The sequence below is a fragment of the Pteropus alecto genome, unplaced genomic scaffold (genome assembly GCF_000325575.1).
Source record: "Pteropus alecto unplaced genomic scaffold, ASM32557v1 scaffold213, whole genome shotgun sequence".
In the NCBI taxonomy this organism is placed as follows: domain Eukaryota; kingdom Metazoa; phylum Chordata; class Mammalia; order Chiroptera; family Pteropodidae; genus Pteropus; species Pteropus alecto.
In genome coordinates, this window is record NW_006434829.1 from 3990502 (window position 1) to 4005699 (window position 15198).

Consider the following 15198-nt stretch of genomic DNA (forward strand, 5'->3'; position numbering starts at 1 on the left):
TACTGAGCATTAAAGGCGTGTTGTTTTCGAAGAGTGTGAAATTCTCATTTTTCTAATTGTTTTTTTTTTTTCCTACGAAGACAAGATGCTGAATTGAACCCCTGGGTTGAAAGAGTGGCGAATGTGCGGTTAGTTGTCTGGGAGCCACTGAATTGCTCTCCGTGGCGGGGGCTCGGTCCGCGCGGCGGGAGTTCGTTCTTAGACTCACTTTGAGAATCTGGTTATGTTATGGTTTCATCAGGAAATGCGTATGCCGGTTCACATGAAATTCGATACGTTTCCCCAGAATTTTCCTAACCCTTAGATAGAATAAATTCGCCTTACGCACCAGCGAAACGGTTCTTCAGAGCTTGGGGACTTGGACTTTAGGGTCGCGTGGGAACTTGTTTGACTGCAGTTTCCTGGGCCCCGCCGGAATCCGTGACCGCAGACTGTCTAGAAATTTGCATCTTCTCCCAAGTCCCCCAGTGATTGTCGAAGCGGACCGAAGGCCCCCGGCCGTTAGAGTCGCGGTTCCGAAGCCCGATTGTAAAACCTGGGCGTGGGAGGGAGAGGAAAGAACCGTGTGGTCGATAAATATTTGTAGAACGGAAAGATGATGCGTTCCGATTGTGCTGTTTCTTTTTTTGATAGGTCAAGTTATTCAGGTGGATTCCGACTTGATGGTGTCACAACCTGAAATACGTTGATATAATCGTGCTTTCTTATTTTCTGAATTTTGGTGACGGGCGCCGTAAGGCACTCATTTTCTGATTAAATCCTTACAAGAGCTTTGATTCGGCAGGCACGTGATCTCATTTTCATTCTAATCTTATTCTTGGAAGGTAAGCTTATCTCTAATTACTAAGAATGTATTTATTGCCCCTGGTCTTTATTTAATTGAAACATAGTCGAAACGTAGTTGAAACATAGGTTCTAAATACCAACAATTTTCTTTATAGTACATCGTCTTAAAATATATTAATAAAAATGTATTGAATAGAAAATGATCAATAGCTATAGTTTAAAGTTTGTGTTTAAAAGGGTGTGTGTGATGCATATACACGCAATGGAATTCTATTCAGCCTTAAAAAGGAAGGAAATTCTAATAACTGTAACAGCGTGGATGAACCTGAAGGACTTTATGTTAGGTGAAATAAGCAAGACAAAAAGACAGATATTGTATGATTCAGTTTATGAGAGGGACCTAGAGTAGTCAGATTCACAGAGACAGAAAGAATGGTGGTTTCCCAGAGTTTGGAAGTTTAGGCGCCGGAAGGGGGGATGGTTACTGTTTGATGAGTACAGAGGTTTAATTTGGGAAGATGCAAAAATTCTAGAGATGGGTGGCGATGGTTATACGACATCATGAATGTATTTAATGCCACTGTGCTATACACTCGAGAATAGTTAAAATGGTAACCGTTATGTGTTTTACCACAATTCTTTAAAAAAAGTTTTGTTAAATGTACATGTGTGCCCCAGTATCAAGAAGCACAGCCAGCACCTACACCTTGGTTTCCAGCGTCATTCTCCAATAATAGTAACCAGGGCTTCTTGTAGAAATGGCTGGTTCTAAGACTGGGGGAGGAAATACACGAGATGAGCTTGGAGCAACTGGTAGTGTCGAAATGAAAGGAATTACCGAAAACGAACAAACCCACCAATAACGATGATGTCTAAGGGACACAGGAACCAACTGAAAGCTCCTGATAACCAAAGCAAAACAATTTGACCAATAAACTAGTGTCGTATTATAACCCAAAATATAAAATAAACATCCATGAGTCTACACCTATATAAGTAAATGATGAAATAAATAAACTGGGTAGAAGAGACAAATCTGCCATGCAGAATGCCAAGTAATTTAGGTAGGTAAATCCTCTCTCAGGAAGATGGAGCATAACTCTCTACCCCTGAATGTGGGCCGGGCACAATGGCTTCTTCCAAAGAATATGGTACAGAAAATGGGGGGAGAGGGGAGTAACTTTACTGTGGAGAAACACTACCTCAGCCAAGTGATCAAAGTCAACATCAGCAGTATGTCATGTTAACATGATATGGTGTGACGAAAATGGCACTTTACCTCTGTGTCTCTCCTCCCTAAAACATCAGGCAAATCCCAGGGAACAGTCTATAGGCTAATTGGCCAGTACTCCTCAAAACTGCCAAGGTCATGGAAAACAGAGAAAGCCAGAAACAGCCAGGAGGAGCCTGCCCTGTTGCTATCCAATATGGATGCCCCCTCTAGCCACTTGTGGCTGAATAAATTTCAACTTAAAGTTTTAAAAAGTTAACTATTCACTTTCTCAGTTGCATCGGCCACATTTCAAGTGTTAAGTGGCCACACGTTGTAGCTAATGGCTACCATATTCGACAACGTCGATCACAGAACATCTCCATCGTTGCAGAAAGTTCTGCCGGACAACACTGGTCCAGAACAGTGTTGTTCCATAGAAATAGAATGTTAACCACATATGTCATCTTAGATTCTATAGTAAGCACATTTAAAAAACGTGACAAGAAACCAGCGAAGCTAATTTTAATAATATATTTTAAGTCAATATATCCAAAACATCATTGTAATGTGTAATCGACAGAAACATTATTAATGAAGTAGTTCAAAAATACTCCTTTTGGAAATCTAGCGTGTGCTTTATACTGACAGCTCAGCTTCACCTTGGAGTAGCCACATCGCAGCACTTGCTAGTCACGTGCTAGTGGCTACCGCGTTTGACAGCTCACACCACGCTGTCAGCAATGGTTGCTTCTGGGGATGCCGGTGGGATTGTGGAGGAGGGCGTCTCGCTTTTAATTATATCGACTTAAGTAACGTTTGAAATTTTTCACAGTGGGCACTTATTCATGTGTTTTCTTTGTCAGTTGGGCCATTGGAGGTTAACGCCTGCGAGTCCTGGAGGAGGAGGGAGCAGGACTGGGCAGGGAAAACGCCAAACCGTGATGCGGGTCTGACCCCTGCGGACGGACGGGAAGAGAGGGCGACGTGGTGACGCCAGGGCCTCGGCCGCAGCATGGGCCTGACCGGCCTGATGCGTTGCTCCAGAGCAAAGATTGCCTGTTGGCCTTGTCCCATGTTGGGCAGTCATGCTGGTCCTCAGTCATCACCTGAGGGCACCTGGGAAAAGTATGTCCTCAGCACGAAGGCTGCCTGCGGCAGAATCCGGAGGTGCTGCACCCCTCGCACTGACTGGCAAGTTCTTCCCTTATTATAAATTGTGGTTAAAAAAAATTTCACCATCTTAATTATTTCTAAGTGTACAAGTCAGTGGTGTTAAGTACGTCCACATTGTTGTGTGCTCAATCCGCAAAATCTTTTCATCTTGCAAAACTGAAACTGTACCAATTAAACGAGTCCCCTTCCCCCACCTCCCAGCCCCCCGCCCACCACTCTGCTTTGTGTGTCTGTGGATGACGGCTCCAGGCACCTCGTGTAAGTGGGTGTCTGTGCCTGGCTTCTTTCACCTGGCGAAATATCCTCCAGGCTCATCCATGGTGTGGCGTGTGTCAGAGTTCTTTTCCTTTTTAAGGCTGAATAATACTCCACTGTATGGATGGACCACATCTCGTTTATCCATTCATCTGTCTATGGACACTTGGGTCTTTCCACCTTTTGGCTACAATGAACAATGCTGCTAGGAGCATGGTGAACACATGTCTGTGTGAGTCCCTTCCGACACTAAACCCCCCTTACTCTCCTCCCTGCCCTTGGTAACCACCTTCCTATTTTCTGTTTCTTCAGTTTTGATAGCTTTAGATGCTTTCTATGAGTGGAGTCATACAGTCTTTGTCCTTCTGTGACTGGCTGATCACTCTTAGCATAACGTCCTCAAGGTTCATCCAGGTTGTGGCGTGTGACCGGATTTCCTTTTTTAAGGCTGCATGATATTCCATGGTATGGATATATCGCATTTTCTCTATTCATTCAGCTGTCGATGGGCACTTGGGTTGCTTGCACTCATTGGCTGTTGTGAATAGTGCTGTATATAGAAACATGGGTATACAAATATCTTTTCCAGATTCTGCTTTGGTTATAATCAGATGCTGGATCATATGATTGTCCTATTTTTAATTTTCTGAGAAACTACCACAATGTTTTCCACAGGCAGTGCACCATTTTATATATCTACCAGCAATACACAAGGATTCCAATTTCTCCATATCCATCCTCACCAACACTTGTTATTGTCTCTTTCTTGTTATTTTCCTTTTAATAATAGCCATCCCGATGGGCGCAAGGTGATATCGTATTGTGGTTTTGATTTGCATTTCTCTAATTATGATGTCGTTGGCCTCCCTCGATGGGTCGTCTAGAAGGCACTTCCATGACTGCCACATCTGTATGATTAAAAATTAATTATAGAACAAAATACTTTATAAACCAAGCAGAAGATCTGGAGGGCAACATGGACTACTCTACTAGAAATCTCTGTAGAAGTTTCACGCTAATACAGTCTTAAAGCAAATAGCATTGGGCGTGGAGCTAAACTCATTTCACTCTCAACAACTCAAGGAGTGTATGTTACATTCCAAGGTGGAGCAGGAGTCCGGAAGGGCAGGATGGAGGACCTTAATCCCTCCCCCACCCTAACCTCCTTTAATGCTCCCCCTACTCACCACCCTGAATAAATATTTCACCTAAATTTTTTTTTTAAAGTGTGCTCTTACACAAACCCTACTCAAAACCAGTACCCTGGGCACCACCCTTCCTAAAACCAGATTCTTTTAGAAAGACCTTTAACTCCACGAGACGAAGTCACTGACCCGGGATTGCAGGCATTTAAGCCAAACTGGGAAAGCCTCCCAAATCCTTGCTGTTTCCATGCAGCATGTAAGGGTAACAAGACCAGGAAATAATCGACAGAACAGGATGAAAGGCATAGTGAGTGTGCCACTCAGGAAATAAACGGTGCCACAGATACTCAGAGGCGCGGAAGACTTACTGTGCCTGAAGTACACAAATAGGACCACCAGATGTTTGCTAATGGAACTTTCCTGTTGGTGGACTAATTTAGCCCCCAACCATTTATCGTTCCATTTTTATTAAGCGTGACCCACCCACTGATTGTTTTTCCCCACCCACTTATTTTTGCTTCCTAGCTCACGTTTTCCTCGGTTTAACCGTGAACGAGGCATGGCCTTACTTTGTACTCCCTTTGGCCATCGCTTTGGTTTCTACTCTAAGGCAGAAAGATACGTAGCTGCATACTGCTGCATGCCTGTCTTAAATCTTAGGGGAAGTGTTTTTTGAAATTATTTTTAAAACTTCGTCTAATGACGTACCATTGGGACTTTTTTAAAAGCTTTGTTGTAGACATATTCTGTGTGTTACTGATACACCTTTCCATATCTCGTTCCCAGATAATTATACGAACTTTGGAATTTTCTCACAAACATTTCGTATTTTGGTGATAAAAGTAGTTTATGATAATAGCTGACAACTGCTGAGCCAGACACTGTTCTGAAACACTTCACAACAATCATAATGAAGTGGATTCTGTCCTTGTCCCCATTTTACAGCTGGGTAGACTGAGCCCCAGAGTGGAGGCGTAATTTATTTGCCTAACACAGCTTTCGAATGGCTAAGCCGATCAAGATTCGAGCACTCTTGGTCTGGTCTAGAACCCATCCTTTTGAACACTGTGCTATCACTCACCGCTTTTCAAACTTGAGTGTGCATCAGAGTTACCTAGAGGGCTTGTTAAAAACACAGATTGCTGGGGCCCACCCCCCAAGTTTCTGATTCAGTGGGTCAAGAATTTGCATTTCTAAAAAGTTTCCAGGTGATGCTGAAGCAGCTGGTCTGAGAAACACACTTAAGAACCTCTACTGTAAGTCCTAATTGTTTTCATGATTTCCCAACGGAGAGAAGGGTCACTATTCCCTGCCAACAGATTATGGAATTGTATGAGGGACCTAAGAGTTAAGATCGTTAACGCTTTATAATAATAGCTGACAGCCATTGATTCTTATAACGAGCTAGACGCTGGACTAGACACCTTTCATGCACTATCTCATCTCATCCTCACGCCAATCTTGGGGAATACTTTTATTTTTCCCAGTTTAAAGTGAGGAAATGGGGATTAGAAGAGATTAGGGAATTTGATCCAATTTATGTACCAGCAAGTAGTAATTGTGAGGTTCGAGTCGAGACAACTTGAACTGCACAGCCCTTTTGATTATGACGTTATAGATTTCGCACATAGTAAATGCACCGTAAATAAACTGTTCAATGAATGAATAAAGAATCTTTTATATCAAAAGTGTAGCCACACAATGGAAGACCTTTTGACATTTTAAAGGCATGATTTACTAGGTTTCACTATGTAGCAAAGAAATATAAAGGAGGGAGGAAGGAAGATAGGTTACTTTAGAGGGTGAATTTCTAGAGAAATTTCAAGGCAGAAGGAACTTTTGACAAACACAATGGTACAGAAGAGATTCACGCCGACAGTGCTGGCTGGGGATACTGAAGGTGAGAAAAAGAAACGGCACCATTAAATTCTTCGTGATAGCACTGCCCAGCGAGCCTGCTTCCACTTCACGGCACTGAAACGTAATTCACATGTCATAAAATTAACCCAGTTAAAGTGTACAATTCGGTGGTTTTTAGTATATTCAGAGTTGTGCAGCCATCGCCACAATCTAATTTTAGAACATTTTCATCACCTCCAAAAAGAAACCCTGTCCCCACCAGCAGTCACTCACCATCCATCCTCCCCCAGCGCTAGACGACAACTAATCTACTTCCTGTCTCTGCAGAATAGATTTGCCATTCGGCACATTTCATGTAAATGGAATCATACAATACGTGGACTCTTGCGACTAGCTTTTTCACTTAGCGAAATGTTTTCGGCATTCATCCACGTCGTAGCGTGTGCCAGCGCTGTATTCCTCTGCTGCCCGCCCAGCACTTTATCAAAGAATAATTTACCTAAAGGAAATGCACAAATATGAAGTGTTTGGCTCCACTGCTTTTTACAAACTGTGTAAACTCATGTGACCTCCACCAAGATCAAGATGTAGCACATTTTTATCACTCCAGAGAGCTAGTTTCCTTATGTACTTTAAAATTTTTTTGGTCAAGTACACATAAGATGAAATTTACCATCCTAACCATTTTTAAGTGTGCAGTTCAGTAGTGTTACGTATACACACATTACTGTGCAAACAATTTCCAGAACTTTTTTGTCTCACAAAACTGAAACTCTATTCATTAAACATCAATTTCCCAGGTCCCCTCCCCCCAGCCCCTGGCAACCACAATTGTACTTTCTGATTCTATGAGTTTGTATCCAGAAACCTGTGAATGAAATCATATATTATTTATCTTTTTGTAACTACCTTATTTCATTTAGCATAACGTTCTCATGATTCATCCATGTTGTAGCATGTGTCAGAATTTCCTTCCTTTTTAAGGCTGATTAATATTCCATGACACGCGCACACTCACACACCACGTTTTGTTTATCCATTCATCCGTGAATGGGCATTTGAGTTACTTCCATCTTTTGGCTCTTGTGAATAATGCTGCTGTGAATAAGGGTGTGCAAATATCTCTTTGAGATACCGCTATCAATTCTTTTGGCTGTATATTCAGTAGTATTCCTGGATCATGTGATAATTCTATTTTTAATTTTTTGAGGAAGCACCATACCGTTTCTCATAGTGGTGTCACCATTTTACATTCCCACCAACAGTGCACAAGAGTTCCGATTTTTACACATCATTGCCAACATCTGTTGTTTTCGTTTTTTTAAAATAGCGACCATCTTAATGGGTGTGAGGAGATATTGTGGTTTTAATTTGCATTTCCCTAGTGATTAGTGATTTCAAGAATTTTCCTGTGATCTGGCCACTTGTATATCTTCTTTGGAGAAATGTCTAAGTCCCTTGCCATTTTTTATTTTTTAATAACAGCTTTATTGAAATATAATTCACATACCTTATAATTGTCTCATTTGAAATATAGAATTCAATCTTTTTGTATATTCACAGAATTATCACCATAGTCAGTTTTAGAACATTATCATCACCCCCAAAAGAAACCCCATACCCTTTGGCTATTATACCCAGCCCCCTACCCCCACCCTAGCCCCATACCTCCCAGCCTTAGGCAACCACTAAGCTACTTTCTGTCTCTTTGGATTTGCCTATTCTGAACATTTCATGTAAATGGACTTAAGCAGTACAAGATCTTTTAAGACCAGCTTCTTTGACTCAGCATGACACATATGAAATACTGTCTATGAGGGAAGCTTGTTAGAGACTCTGTGGGAAAGCTGTTTATTGGGGGCTGGTCAGCAAGCACCCTCTGCCCACCACATACCAAAATCCCTGTCTCCCAGAGGGGAAAGCCAGTGTTCACCATCAACCCCCATGTTTGCTCAGTGAGCTCCTCTGACCCACTGGGGTGGTGGGAACTCTCCCCAGACCAAGGTCCGGGACCTGGCCAAGGGCCAGCCCTGCAAGCAGGACCTTCAGATGATCACATTCACAAGCCTGCTATGTTAACTCTTTTCTGCACAGATTTTGATAGGGATTGTGTTGATTCTGCAGCTCAGTTGGAGATGTAGGATGGAGAGTATTGCAATCTTAACACTATTAAGCATTATAACTGACGAACATGGGATCTTTCCATTTATTTAGATCTTTCAATGAAGTTTTGTAGTTTCCAGTGTTCGCATCTTGCACTTCTTTTGTTAAATTTATTTCTCTAAGTATTTTATTCCTTTTGATGCCATTATAAGTGGAATTTTCTTAATTTCATTTTCAGATTATTCCTTGCAAATGTATAGAGATGCAATTGATTTTTGTATATTGATCTTGTATCCTGCAACCTTGAGTTTATTAGCTCTGATAAATGTTTTTGTGGATTCTTTAGCCTGTTAATATATGGATTACATAAACTGATTTTTTTTTTTTTAACCAGCCTTGCATCCCAGGAATATAAGTATATAATACTTTTTATGTTGTGTGAGATTCTGTTTCTAACATCTTGCTAAAGATTTCGGATCTGTTTTTACTTTGCCCATTTTTTTAATCGGGTTATTTATATTTTTTGTTATTTCATTGTAGGAGTTCTTTATATATTGTGGAAATTAACCCCTTATCAGATGTGGTTTGCAAATATTTTCTATCATTCTGTAGGTTGCCTTTCCACTCTTTTAATTGTGGTTTTTGATACACAAGTTTTAAATGTTGCTGTAGTTGATCTATCTTTGGTTTATCTGTTTTATCTACTTTTCTTTTGCTTCCTGGCTTTTGAAGAAATCATTGCCAACCCAATGACACAAAGCTTTCCCTTTATATTTCTTCTAAGAGTTTTAAGAGTTTAGATTTAAGAGTTCTAAGGTTTAGAGGTCTTTGACCCATTTTGAGTTGATTTTTGTATATGGTGTAAGATAAGGATCCAGCTTCATGCCTTTGCATGTGGGTATCCAATTTTTCCAGCACCATTTGTTGAAAAGACTGTCCTTTTCCCCAATGAGTGGTCTCGGCACCCTTGCTGAAAATCATTTGACCATATGTGTGAGGTTCTATTTCTGGGCTCTCTGTTCTTTTCCTTCACTGCTTTTACAGCCAAGTAATATTCTTGGGGGTATGTTATACCGTATTTTATTTCTAGTAAGCCTGATATTCGATCTCGGTGTTTAACCGCTGAGTGTTGTGACATCTGTGACTATGGATTGCAGATCCTTTGCCTCGGAGCCTCCCTTCGGTTGTGAGAACATTGTATCCTCTGAAAACAATGTCGATTTTGTTTCTTTGCTTTTGCTTTTTGTTTGTGATTCTGGAACCTCATTGTGGAAACAATCGGGTACATCTGCCACAAAGAAAGCTGGCAGTATATTCCTGGGAAAGACAAGCTCCACTGCCGTTATCTGCCTGCAGTGATTACAAACCTCTGACCAAACCTGAAGCAATCCGTTTTGTAACCCTAATATTATCAGCACATGCCCTGTTTATCTGTAGAATGCTTTCTGGTTTTCAAAGTTGACAGTGATTTTCGCCTTACTTATTACTCTACCCACCCCATCCCATGTGCGTGGCGTCTCCATGAGCTTCATGTTTGTTGGAGGAAAGAAAGAAAACCAGCTAACATTTTTGAGCGCTTCCTAAGTGCTTTTTGTCATACGCGTTAGCTCGTGATCTCATCTTAATACATTCCTCGCAGCAATCCTCCCACGTCGGTACTGTTATTCACGGAGGGGGAAACTGAGGCCCAGAGTTCGGTCACTTGGCCAAGGCTACCGCGTTGTTCAGTTTGGGAGCCCAGGAATCAGCAAACGGCGTCGCACGGGGATTCTCCCTTTGACCTGGGGTCAGATGTCCCAGGTCCTGGCGGCCGTTGGCCCGGGAGCCGCGCGCACCTGCCCCATGGGTCTCCCTCCGCCCACTCTGCAGATGCTAAGGCTGCAAAGCTAGAGAGTAGGGAGGGCAGAGTTGTGTGCTTTTTACCCTTTCCCTGACTCGCCTTGGAAGGTCCGCCCCCGGCCCCATGGAAACCGGGGTCGGGTCGCGGCTGTCACCAGGGGCGGAGCTCTGGGCCGCAGCTCCCCCTCCGGTTTCCAGCATCTCTCTGGCGGGTGCGATCACCGTAACCCCCGTAACCTCTCCGTTCCTCTTCTCGGCTGCCCTCCCTTTCCGTTGTCCTTCCGTGCCCCAGACCACATCCTGGAGGCCGCTCTCCTGAACGGTCCCCAGCGGGGACGGCGTCGCGGCCCAGGAGTCACCTCCCCCGCCGCCCTCGGGCCCGCCCCTCGGCTGCACTGATTGGCCGCTCCCGGGAACACCCCCCCGGCTGCGCTGATTGGCAGCTCCAGGCCTCGCCCCCGGGCTGCGCTGATTGGCCGCTCCCGGGCCGGCCCCAGCCGCGGGCAGGCAGGTCCTCTGCCCAGCGGAAAGTTTTCTGCGTCGCGAGGAAGTTGGGCTTCGAGGAAGCAGCTCCCCAGGCCGCGGGAGGGGCGGGGGTCCGGGCGGCCATGGAAGAGCCCCCTTTGCGAGACGGAGAAGAGGAAGACGAGGAGGAGGGGGACGAGGCTGGGCCCGAGGGCGCCCTGGGCAAGAGCCCCTTCCAGCTGACCGCCGAGGACGTGTACGACATCTCCTACGTGGTGGGCCGCGAGCTGATGGCCCTGGGCAGCGACCCCCGGGTGACACAGCTGCAGTTCAAAATCGTCCGCGTCCTGGAGATGCTGGAGACGCTGGTGAACGAGGGCAGCCTCGCGGCGGAGGAGCTGCGGATGGAGCGCGACAACCTCCGCCGCGAGGTGGACGCGCTGCGCGGCGGGCGCGGGACGGCCAGCCCGGAGGTGAGTGCGCGCCGGGCCGGCGGGGACCCCGGCCCCTCGGGGGCCGGTCCCGCGGGGGTCCAGCTCGCAGGCCCGAAGCTTAATGGCAGTTAACGTTTACTGAGCGTTCCCTAGGTGCTGGGCCCCGGGTCGCGTATGGTCTCAAAGGCTTCCAGCGTTTTAGACCGTGACCCAGAGCAGAGGTCGTCAGGCTTCAGCGTACATCACAGTCAGCTGGAGTGTCCCTAAAACACAGATTTCCAGGCCTCAGCCCGAGTTCCTGATTCAGTAGGTCTGGACTGGGACCTGAATGTGTGTTTCAGATGATTCCCCGGTGACGCTCGTGCTATTGTCCAGGCATCACTCTGAGAATCTTTGACCCAGATTAGGAAATAAAACTTATCTAAAGAGAAATTAGTGCTTGTGACCATGAAAAGACACATGCAAGAATACTCAGAGCAGCTTTAGTCATAATTGTGCCAAACTGGAAACAACCAAATGCACCAGAGGAATGGACAGATTTGTTTTAATTGTGGTATAGTCACACAGTGGAATACTATACATCTATGAAAAAGAAGAGGGTGCCAAGGCACACGACTGGATGGACGACTCACAGATGTTACACTGAGAGACAGAAGCCAGGCACAAAAGAGAGCCTACTGTGTGTGAAATTCAAGAACAGGTACAATAACTTTGTAGAGGACAGATTGATGGAAACTCCGGGGAGGGGACAGTGAAAGGGGCAGGCGTGATGTCTGTAGTGGTTACATGGGTGTCTACAGATGGTGAAAACTATCGAGCTATGAACCAGATTAGTACATTTGGCCCTATGCATGTTATACCTCCATTTTACAAAACTACATCTCAAGAAACAATTCACCCCAACTCTCCCTTAGTGTAAACATTATACACAGACATAATTCCCTATTCTAGTTTTATGAGTTTTTAAATTCTCGTTGCAACTCACTAAACTAATATCATGACTCAGTAGTGGGTCTCCAGCCACAATTAAAAAAAATCTGTCCTAAGTGGATTTTCATTTAATCTTCACCTTATATTATACATATTTTACTGAAATGGAGACATAGAACAGTTAAGTAATTTACTAAAGGACTTACTTAGAGCAGGTAAGGTGGAGGCAGAATCTAAGCTAAGAGATGCGAGTCTTAACCACGCAGTCCTAAAATAGCCCTGGCTGGTTATGCTAACGTTAGGACGGGGGCTGCACGGTGTGGGGCTCTGGGGTTATGCCAGTCAGTCAGACCAGGCCCCTGTCCTCATGGAGCTCGCGTCCAGTGGGAGAGGTAAGACAAGATTCCAAGGTCAGGAAAAAGCAATGGGCACAGGGCAGCCATTCGTAGGCAAGAGCGAGGCTTCTGGCCGCGGCCCCACTACGCTTGTATTTCACTCGTCAGCCATGGTGACGATTATATTTGTCCATAAGGTTCTACTTTTGTATCCATCATGTGAGATGGTTGACTATCTTGATGAGGAGCCTGGCTTTTGAGACTCCAGAGCACTCTGTGTTCTTTTCCTGTCACCGCCAACTGTCACCTCCAACTCCAGGCACGGGGCCGTGGAGGGAGGCCCACAGGGGCCGCGTGGTTCCCCGATGGGGCGCCGTGGACAAGCTTCGGCAGCCGGCAGATGACATGGCACATTGTCTTCCCAAACTAGAGACTTAAGAACGGAGGGTGGAGAAATGGCAGAGACAATGAGTGTTCAGAGGCACCAGACAGTTCCTAAAAATATGCCTTATTTTTTCTAATTATTATTCTTAATTGTAATAAAGTGCACATAAAATTTACCACCTTAACCAGTTTTAAGTTCAGTGGCATTAAATACATTCACATGGTTGTGCAATCATCACCACTATCCTTTCTAGAACTCTCTTCATCTCACAAAACTGAAACTCTGCCTCTTAAATGATTCCCCATCCCCTCCCCACAGTCTTTGATAACCACTGTTCTACTTTCTATCTCTATGAATTTGCCTATTTTAGGTACTTCCTGTAAGTAGAATCATATAATATCTGTCCTCTTGTAACTGGCTCCTTTCACTTGGCATCATGTTTTCAAAGGCTCATTTATGTTGTAGCATGTGTAGAATTTCCTTACTTTTGGGAATTCATTCGTATGGATGAAACACATTTTGTTCATCCACTCATCTGCCGATTCCTGGGTCGCCCTCACCCCTTGGCTAGTGTGAATAGTGGCGCTGTGAACATGGATATATATGTCTCTCCTCAAGTCCCTGCTTTCGATGCTTTTGGGTATCTACTCAGAAGTGGAATTGCTGAATCATATAATAATTTTATTTTTAACTTTTTAAGGATCTGCCATACAGTTTTCTGTAATGGCCGCACCATTTTACATTCTCCACATCCTCACCAATACTTATTTTCTGTTTTATTATGTTTGTTTACAGTAGCCATCCTAATGGCTGTGAGGTAGGTTTGGTTTTTCCTTTCTTTTTAAAAAATTTAAGTTCAAAATTTAAAAGGTACAAAAGTATTTGCCTCCCCATCTCTCTCTACCCCCAGCCACCCACTTCCCCTCCCTGGAAAAAATTTAAATGCTTAGTTTCTGGTATATCCTTCCAGAGGTACTTTATGCAAACACCAGCAAGTATGACTATATTTTTCCATTTTCTTTACACAAATGATATTAGACTGTATACTCTGTTCTGCCTCTTGCTTATTTTCATTTAACACCGCCTGAAAGTTATACTAAGTCAGAATAGAAGGAGCTTCCTCAGCTTTTAATGGCTTTTTAAAACTTGCATTGTAGAATATTATCAGTTGTTCAACCTGAGGGTTCTTGAGTCTTCGGAGCCATCACCCTCCCCCGCTCCCCACCCGCAAGGGGATCGTGATTCTAATCTGAGAGGTCCAGGAATGTGCATGGAAAAAAATTATATTTTTATTTTCACCAACCTGTAATTGAAATGCATCACCTTCTTCAACTATGAACGTAAACAGCAAATCACAGTAATAGTAGCAACACCTGCGACACTCACCAGGAGAAGTCACAGATACTGTCATGTCCCATCACATTGTACTATAGTCCATATCTCAGAACTTTCTTTTCGTTCAGTGTTTTATTAGACCCAAGCTTGATCATGTTATTTAACAAAGAAGCAGGTATGTTAATCATAAATTTGTTTTTAGAAGATTTTGATGAGTGTATATCATCTTAGTTGGTTTCCTTGTAATTCTGTGCCCTTAATTTTGAACATTTAAAAATATTGTTCTATGGGTGGACCTAGAGGGTATTATGCTAAATTAAATAAGTCAGACAGAGAAAGGCAGACACTCTATGATGTCGCTTATATGTAGAATCTAAAAAACAAATGAGCTGTCGAAACAAACAAACTCATAGATACAGAGAACAGACTGATGGTTGGTGAGAGATGTTGTGGGGCTGGGTGAAGAAAGTGAAAAGATTAAGAAGTACAAATTGGCAGTTATAAAAATAGTCACGGGGGTGCAAATACAGCATAGAGAATATAGTCAGTAATATTGTAATAACTCTGTATGGTGTCAAGGGGAGACTAGACTTACTGGGGGGGTCGTAAATTATATAAATGTCTAACCACTATGCTGTACACTTGAAACCAATATTGTAATAGGAAAAAACCCAAACGTTGTTCTGAGAAGGAATCCATTGGGGCTTTACCAGGCTGCCAAAAGGGTCCACGGCACAAAAGAAGGTTAAGAATCTCTGCTTTTAATTGGTCTCTAATCAAAAGATGCCTATTTTTCAATCATTTGCTTTTTATTTGATATGTTATTATCCATTCCCGTTAGTCATTTTGACGCTCAAATTGTTTTCAGTTTGGCCACTAGGAGCTGCTTCTGACAGTATCGTTTTTGATCTCTCCACCCCTCGCACAAAGAAACACTCCA

General features: G+C 43.6%; 1 protein-coding gene across 1 annotated transcript in view; it reads left to right on the top strand.

Annotated features, from left to right (window-relative positions):
• Positions 1-10854: 10854 nt before the first annotated feature.
• Positions 10855-15198, top strand: part of RILPL2 (Rab interacting lysosomal protein like 2) — a 14547-nt gene continuing 10203 nt past the window's right edge. The window contains exon 1 of the mRNA XM_025045500.1: positions 10855-11312. Coding sequence (XP_024901268.1) covers positions 10983-11312 — 330 coding nt within the window. The 5' untranslated portion in view covers positions 10855-10982. The remainder of the gene's footprint in view (positions 11313-15198) is intronic.